Genomic DNA, 8,711 nt, shown 5'->3' with positions numbered 1-8,711 from the left:
ACACCATTTACTAATTCCCATTTCACCACTGTTTTAAGAGCTTTCTTACCAGTAGCAAGGATTTTATAAGTTGTTGACGATCCTCCACCATTTACTAAATCCTCCATCCATTGCCCATGTTTTTGATTCAACATTTTATATAGCAGAGATTCCTTATCTTGAGATACTTTCCAAGCCAATTTGACTCTTAAAGCATTCGCAGATTCAATGCAAGACCTTATTCCTCTTCATCCTTTCTCCCTTGGTTTACACATTCTATTCCAATTAACAAAATGTAAACCCAAGCTTCCATCTTGTTTATTCCAAATAAAATCATAGCAAAACTTCTCTATATTTTTTAGAATACTCTTTGGAACTAAGGAATAAGTGTAGTAGAAATTTGGAATAGTATCTAGAGTTGTTTTAATCAGTAGAATTTTTCCAGCCAGAGATAATTGTTTACTGCCCCAAACTGCTATTAGCTTCATAGCTTTTTCTGTGATAAATCTGAAATCTGCAGTTGTAAGTCTTCTCAAAGCTATTTTGATTCCAAGATACATGAATTATTTTACTATTTTAAAGCCCGTAATTCTTTCCATGGCCTTTCTCCTTCTTCTCTTTACGTGCTTTCCAAACATCATCACAGATTTTTGAAGGTTAACCTTTTGACCTGTCCAGCTGCAGAATTACAATATTACTGATTTTATTTCTTTCACTTCCTTAATGTTAGCATTGGAAAGAATAACAATGTCATATGTATATAAATGGTGAGAAATTTTAGGCAAATTTCTACCAATTACTATTCCCTTTGCTACCTTATTTTGTTTGAAACGATTTGTCAATAACTGGGCACATATAATGAATAGATATGGTGATAGAGGACACCCTTGTCAAAAGCCACTCTCCACATGAATCCATCTTGAAATCTTACCATTAATGATTAAGGAAATTCTTAGACCTTCCACACAATCCATGATCCACCTAGAGAATCTATCTAGAAATCCAAAGTATTCCAAAATACTATTAAGAGTATTCCAACTCATGCTATCATAGGCTTGTTCCAAGTCCACTTTGAATGAAACCAAGCCCTTGGATAATTTAAAAGTCCTGAGCTTCTAAAAAGCCTCTTGAGCCACTAGAATGTGATCTCCCAAGCTCCTCCCATTAATAAATACAGCTTGCTCCACAGATACTAATTTATGAATCATTGATTTAATTCTGTTCAGCGAATTTTTGCAACAACCTTATAAATGGATCTACATAGGCTTATAGGTCTGTAGTGACTTGGTTTAGTAGGTTCCAACACCTTGGGAATTAGAACTAGTAGAGTTTCTTAACACTCAACATTCATTCCTCCCATTGTGAAGAAGTGGTTTACTGCATTCCAACAATCCTCCTTTATAATGTTCCAATAAGATTTCATGAAGGAGTATGAAACTCCATCATTACCTGGAGCTATGCCATCCAAATTCTGCAGTACAGCCATCTCCAATTCTTCCCATGTAAGGTTTTTGGTTAAGCAACTTTTATCACTTTCATCCAGTGAGTTGTTTCTAACTAGCCATCCATTCAATCAGCCTTCTCATTTTCTCCATTTACCACTAAAAAACTTTAAAAAAGTCTCAGAAATTTGATTTTGGTCTTTCGTAGAAGACCTGTCATCTTTTTTAATACTAGATACTATTTTAATTCTTCTTGGCTGAAGAAAAAGAGTAGAAGAAACCAGAATTCTTATCACCATCCTTCATCCATCTTACTTTTGCTCTTTGTTTCCACCAAGTGTTTAAGCGAGCCAAAACATAATTTAGCTCATTAATATAAGAACGAAGAGTGAATATTTCTGCATTAGAGAGCCATCCCTCATCTGATTCTTTAACCTGTAATTCCAAGATTTTTCCTTTCAAGAATTCCTTTTGCTTATCAAATTCTTTGAATTTGGCTAAGCTACAGTAAAAGAGAGCTTTAAGAGATTTTCTAAACTTGTGGTTTAAGACATCAGCAGAATTACCATTAATCTTCTTACTCCAGGTTGCTTTAACCACCCCAAAGGAAGCTGGATATGAAGCCTAGACTTCTTCAAACCTTATGATCTTATCTGAAACAAAGTTTTCTTCCAAAAAATTCAATAATATAGGGTTATGATCAGATGCAACCCTTGAAAGGTGTCTCAACACCATCTGATTATTCTTCAAAGCAACTGAATTAGCATTGCATCTATCTAGTCTTTCAAGAATTCTAGCATTGTCATCTTTGTTGTTGCACCAAGTGAATTTTGGTCCAATGAAACTAACCTCATGTAGACCACTTCTAGCAAGGAATGAACTCATTTCTCTAGGCCCTTGAGAGAATTGAAAAGGTCTTCCTCCTTTCTTCTCTTCTTTAGCCAAAACACAATTGAAATCTCCTCTCAATAAAAGAGGAATATTGTTAGATCTGAATTCTTTTAGCTTCTCCCAAATGAGTCTTCTATGAATCGTATCTTTACCTCTATACACTGTTGCTACTCTCCATCTACCTTTCTCCATAATTTCCAGGTCCCCTATGATAACTTGATTAGAAGAAGATAAACAAGTAAAAGAAGCTAACTTGTATTTCCACAATACTATTATCCCTCCAGATAACCCAATAGCAGGAACTTGAAAAAAGTTCCAATCTTTTCCAATTAAGTTTTCTATTTCAGATTTGCTGAAATTAGAGACTTTTGTTTCTAAAAGTCCCACAAAGAACACCTTATAGTCCTTCACCATCTCCTTAAGGTATAGAGAAGCTTGCTTCTTTCTAGCTCCTCTACAATTCCAAAATAATATGGACGCCATTATGGAATAAAAGGGGATGAGCTCCCCTTTTTATCTTTCACCTCAACCTCCAGTTTCCTTCCCCTTGGCATAAGCTTTATCGGACCAAGACTTCTTAGCTCTTTGACAAGCTTAATCTTTATGTTAGATGAATTCCCATCTTTGAATTCTTCCAAATCATTTTTCCACCATATGCTTTCTGATTATAGGCTCCTTTATCCACTTTGCTCAATGGATACATTTTTATACCTTATGTATCATCTATTCCTTTCATTCTATCAGCTTCAGCTATGTTTCCATCAATCATTTGTATCTCTTCTAACTCTGTTAGATCAGTAAGAACAGAGTATTTGTTAGCACCTAGTAGAACTTTAGTAGATGTTTCATCTTCATTAATCTCTAGAGAAATGTTGGTATCTAGGATTGGATCAACCTTTCGAACCAGTTCAATCCCTTCATCCCTCACAGTTTCTTTGGAGCCTTCCACCTTCTTCTCCATAGTTTCCTTTTTTATCCATTGACTAGATCTTCTAAAGTTTTATTTTTTTCTCTGAATCAATTTTCTTTCCTCTAAAGCTATTTTCATACCTCCTTCCATAGCTGACGTGAATCCAGGTGAAAGTTTGTTAGGGATGTTAGGCCCTATGAACTAGTCCCAGAGCTAACCAAGAGGGGGGTGAATTGGTATTTTTAAAAATTCTTTAAAACTAAGAACAAATATCACAAACCAAAATCACCACAAAAAAATAAGTGCGAAAAATTAAAGTGTGGAAGCAGTAAAAAGAACACAAGGGTTTATAGTGGTTCGGTCAACTTGACCTACATCCACTCCCCGGAGGTGCCCTCTAAGTATTGCACTACCAACGTGACTCTCCTTTAGCTCCCATAGCTAGGCGGAGAAGCCCTTACAAAACACCTCCTTTTTGCCACACCCGGTAAGACAGAGAACCCAACTCCTTTTGCTTCCTCCTGAAGCAGGCAGAGAACCTCGATCGATTGCTAAAGCTTACCTCTCCAAACCCTTCTAAGGACAAGAGACTCTAGGGAAGAAGAAGTGGAACAATGCTTGGAGCACCCCTTGTGAGCTCCCTCACAAGCTCCCCCTCACAAGATCCTCTCTCTCTCCCTCTCTCTCTCTCTCCTTTAAGATTTCTCAGGTCAAGACAGCAGCTAAGGATCTTGAAAAAATGTTAAACAATAGCTCTTAAATAGAAGAGCTTCAAAGGAGCTCAATAATTACAAGTTTCCGACTTTATCGTCCAGGACGATAATAATATCATCATGTACGATTAGTTCAAAACAAAGATGATCGGCTAGAACATCGCTATGAAGATGATCTGGATGATTGAAAATTGGCTTGATCGTACAGGCCGATCTCACGATCGTCCCGGACGATTAGTTCAAATCAAAGGAAAATTGTCCAGAGCATCGCCCTGAATTCGAGCTGGCCGATAGTTATCGTCCAGGAGTAACTAAGGGTTTTTGAATATATCATCCTGGCCGTTTCTGCGATCGTCCAAGATGATGTGATTGTATCAATCATCCTTAATTTCTTCCTTAATTTCCGGATCAATTTAGGCATAATTGTTCCATATCATCCAGGCCGATCTCACGATCATCCTGGCCAATTTCCAAAAATACACAATACCTAAATTGATTATGGAGGCTATTTCTTTCTGTTAGAGCATATCGTCCTGGCCAATAAAAGTATTATCCAGGCTGATAAGTTAAATACAGCTGCCTTAACTATGAAATCCTGATTAGAACTTCTATTTTGAACTCGATCGTCCAGGATGATATAAATATTGTCCGGGACGATGTGAGTAAAAACACAAATTCTAAATCTCTCAAGTGTGTGTGTGTGTAGGGTTACTTAACATCAGTCACTTCAAATATTTACAATTGACTCAAGAAAGGGAAAAAGAAAATTACAAGACACACTCAGCCCTAATCTACCCAGTCTTGAGGTGATTTCGATTTTCGTCCGATCTTTGTGTCCTGAAAAGCTAGTAGAGAAAAGGCAGTCATATTGTTTGCTATCATCAAAACAATAATTCATGAAACCAAATCTGCAACACCAGGGACCATTTCCGTCACCTTCAGTATTAGAAACTTCTTTTTTTTTTCTATCTTTGTTTAAAATAGCATCTCACTCTTCCCCATTGAAAACTACTTCCTCCAGAACTTTAGTTATCCATACAGCATTATTATCATGATAATTGATTTGCTCATGACCAATTTTTCCACAACAAAATTAGATATTTGAACTCTTTAATACTCTATTTTCTAAAAGAATTTTCCTAAACTCCCTTTGACCCAAACTCCAAATGGAAGTGATTTTTCAAGTTGAATTTGAACACAAATTCTAGCGAATTCACGTCTAATCCATTGGAACATTTTTTCATAAAGTAAAAAAGGTTTCCCAACTTTTGAGGCAATCCTACAAACATTTATAGGATCCTAACAATGGAGTGGCAGGTTTGGCATTCTTAACCAAATCGGTGTTGTTAAACCATTCAAGGAATTTGGATTGAATGTTTGACTCCATTTGTCCACACCAACTATATTCCCCTTTACATACCATGGCCCATTTGCAAGAATTGATTCCACTTCTTCTTCTTTTTTCAAATAAGCACAAACTCCACCCTTTACCAAGCCAAGTCTTCTTGAATTTTTCAAACTGAGCCCATTGTCTCTTAAGCTCAGCATTGATAATGAAGAATGGGAGGTTCGCTCCGAAAGCTTTAACCACTAAAGCATTTTTCAACTCTTTGATGTTCTCCATCACCTTCTCTTCATGTAACTGGACCGTCAAACCATCTTAAGAGAAACAATTCCGAAAATTCCAATCAGAATCAAAGATCTTCTTATGAGATTTTTTTTTGCCAAGCATTCAGCAACTCATTCCCTGATTGAACCTTCGTCGAGCACTCTCCAGCTTCAATAATTTCAGGAATGACATGGCTTCTTTTAGCATTATCACAAACATGTACCACTGAAATTTCTTTAGAATCTACAAAATTAACCTTCTCAATCTTATTATTACCATTTGTATCATTGTTAAACTCGTATTGGTTCTCATTCAATATCTCCATCTTCCCAGGCTGATTAATCTGGCTCTTGTCATTATCAGAATTTGCAATCTCCTTCCCTTTACCAATTACTAGACTCAGTTTGACATTCAAGAGACAGCCTTCATTAATCACCAGTGGCTTGGCAAATATTGATGAGAACCTTGATCTGTTGTTACCTGTTTTAGAAACAATTCCATAATAAGATTCTCTAAACACTGGAGGTGATTTATTTTTGAGGAATCATTTTTGAATGTCAGCTGATGAGCGATGATCTCTATTAGGATAATCACTATCGTTTAGCCGGCGTTCATCCACTGTCATTGAACTCAGATACTCCGTCCGCCAAAAGAATTTTGAAATCGCCTCCTCTCTCTAGAATTTTGCTAACAAAAATAGAATTAGGAAAACCTACTTGGTTACTAAAAGGTAAGGATCTCTATGTTTACTTTGTGATTTCTTCTCTCTTTTCTCTTATCCTTTCAGATTTTTAATGAAAAGATCTTTTAAGAAGATCCAGTTCTCTGCCAACAGTCAAGGAGAGTGTGAAGAGCCGAAGGTTCTCTGCCTACACTTGGACAGTGTGAACAGCGAAAGATTCTCTGCCTACACTTGGAGAGTGTGAACAACGAAAGGTTCTACCAACACTTGGAGGATGTAAAAGGATGATGTATTTCTGCCACACTGGTTAGTGGTGGAAGAGAGTTTTTATGAAGGCTTCTCCGTCTTGTTGTGGGGGCAAAAGGAGAGACACTAGTGGTAATAGTGCAATACCTGAAGTGGGAGAGATCAGGGAGTGGATGTAGGTCGTGTTTGACTGAACCACTATAAACCTTTGTGTCTTTTTTATTTTTGCTTCCTTTAATTTTTTTTTTATTTTCTATGGTTGAAAAATTATTTTTGAAAACAAAAAAATCAACTTGCTCAATTTTTAATCAGTTTTGAATTTTAAATTACAAAAAGAGGGAAATTTTTAAATTGCCAATTCCCCCCCCCCCCCCTCTTGGTTAGCTTTTGGGACATAAACTTAGGTCTAACAACCTAACTCATATTCAACAAGTTTTAACAAGTGGTATCAGAGCTTTATTTCAAAACCATAAGTTTAAACCATTTTTTAATTAATGAACATGGCTACTTTTGCAAACTGAAACACACCTGAAGGGTATTTGATCACTTGACCTCCTTTGTTTGATAATATCCCTTTTGATTTTTGAAAAATGTCAACATTTTTACAGTCACTTTATTATTGCATGTGGATCTTAGTACATGAAGGGTATACAAAATGAACTAGACTAGTTAATGGAATTAGAGTAGAAACACCCTTTGCGGATTAAACTGTAGAAGAACGTGACTTAGCATAACTTAATGCTAAATATTTAAATAGTTTCTTTAATGCACTTAAGTCAGAGGACTACATGTGGGTATCCACTTGCAAGAGTGGAAAGGATATATGGGATAGACTCTGTATAACTTATGAAGGGAATAATGAAGTTAAATAGTCTAGATTAAACATCTTGTTGCATGACTATAAATTGTTTCATATGAAACCAAATGAATCTATTTTTGACATGTACATAAGATTCACTCAGATAGTCACTTCTTTGCATGTACTAGGTAGGGAATTAATAAATGCTGAAATGTTTAATATGATTCTCCATTGTTTGCCTACTACTTATGATGTAAAAATTACTACTATATCAGAGTCTAAAGATTTAAATTTTTACTATGTTGATAACCTTCTTGGATCACTAATTGCTAACGAGCAAGGAGTGAGTCAAAGAAAGATTGATATAGGAGAAACACGAAGGGAGAAGAATATATAACTAAAAGTAGAGGAGTCGGAGAGTGATCTATCACAACTTGAGGATGAGGATGGCATAGCATTAATGACTAAACAATTCAAAAGCTTTCTGAAGAGGAAGCAAAAGAGACACCAGCAATGGAACCGAGGTAAGTTTAATAGGAATATTAAGGTTTCTAATGAAGTGATTTTCTACGAGTGAAGGAAACTTGGACACATTAAGTCAGATTGCCCAAAACTCAAAGCCACTCCTAGCAAGGAGAAGGTAGAGGAGAAACCAATTGTGAAGAAGGGCAAGCTGAAATTCCAAAGAGCTTTCTGGGCAGACTCGGCTTCAGATTCATTAGAGACTAAAAAAGAAGAGAAAGTCACCAATCTATGCTTGATGGTTGATAATCTTAATTAATCAAATCAAGAAAAGGTATGTGACTTAACTTATCCTAAACTTATTGAAGTCTCTGAAAGAATACATGATGCATATAGGAAGCTAAAGAAAATGCAAGCTAGTATTAAACTAGAACTTCTAGAATTGCAAAAAGAATACGAGATCCTTAGCAAAGATCATGCATTAATTGATAGAAACCACATAAAATTACTTGAAGAGTTCGATGATTTAAATAAGACTAATGAAAATTTAAAATCAACCTATATAAAACTGGAAAAATAATTTAAATATTTTAAGGATGAGTTAGAGAGTAAAAAATACTGGTTAAATTATATTAATCGTATGTTGGAAGATATAACTACATTTTTTAGATTGAAATAAAAGCTCTCGAGGAAAATAGGATATCCCCAACACTCAAAGAATTTACAAATCCATTTTTGTATCCAAAATTTATACAACTCGAGAAGAGAGAGAGTAATTATAGAAGATTGAGAAAACTTTTTGTTAAGATAGTTGCTATTTGCATGCTTTACATTTTTGCAACTTATGAAGTTTTGATGATTCCAAACATTATTGTTCAAATGTGTAGTTATCTCCTAACATTTTTTTTAGAAGAATTGTATTTGCTCTTGTGTGTACTGACATTTCAGGAAAAACGAACTCCAGACTACGAAGACTTC

General features: G+C 35.5%; 1 protein-coding gene across 1 annotated transcript; it reads right to left on the bottom strand.

Moving 5' to 3' along the window:
* Nucleotides 1-2,045: 2,045 nt before the first annotated feature.
* Nucleotides 2,046-2,795, bottom strand: LOC110098201. The gene has a single exon (XM_020824945.1). The coding sequence runs from the start codon at nucleotides 2,793-2,795 to the stop codon at nucleotides 2,046-2,048; it is 750 nt and encodes a 249-aa protein (XP_020680604.1).
* Nucleotides 2,796-8,711: the final 5,916 nt, after the last annotated feature.

The sequence above is a fragment of the Dendrobium catenatum genome, unplaced genomic scaffold (genome assembly GCF_001605985.2).
Source record: "Dendrobium catenatum unplaced genomic scaffold, ASM160598v2 fragScaff_scaffold_231, whole genome shotgun sequence".
NCBI classification, from domain to species: domain Eukaryota; kingdom Viridiplantae; phylum Streptophyta; class Magnoliopsida; order Asparagales; family Orchidaceae; genus Dendrobium; species Dendrobium catenatum.
This window is presented reverse-complemented; position numbering and strand designations above follow the sequence as displayed.

Bases quoted from the DNA above. Each gene is read 5' to 3' on its own strand.
- LOC110098201 (XM_020824945.1), bottom strand. From the start codon at position 2,795: ATGGCGTCCATATTATTTTGGAATTGTAGAGGAGCTAGAAAGAAGCAA.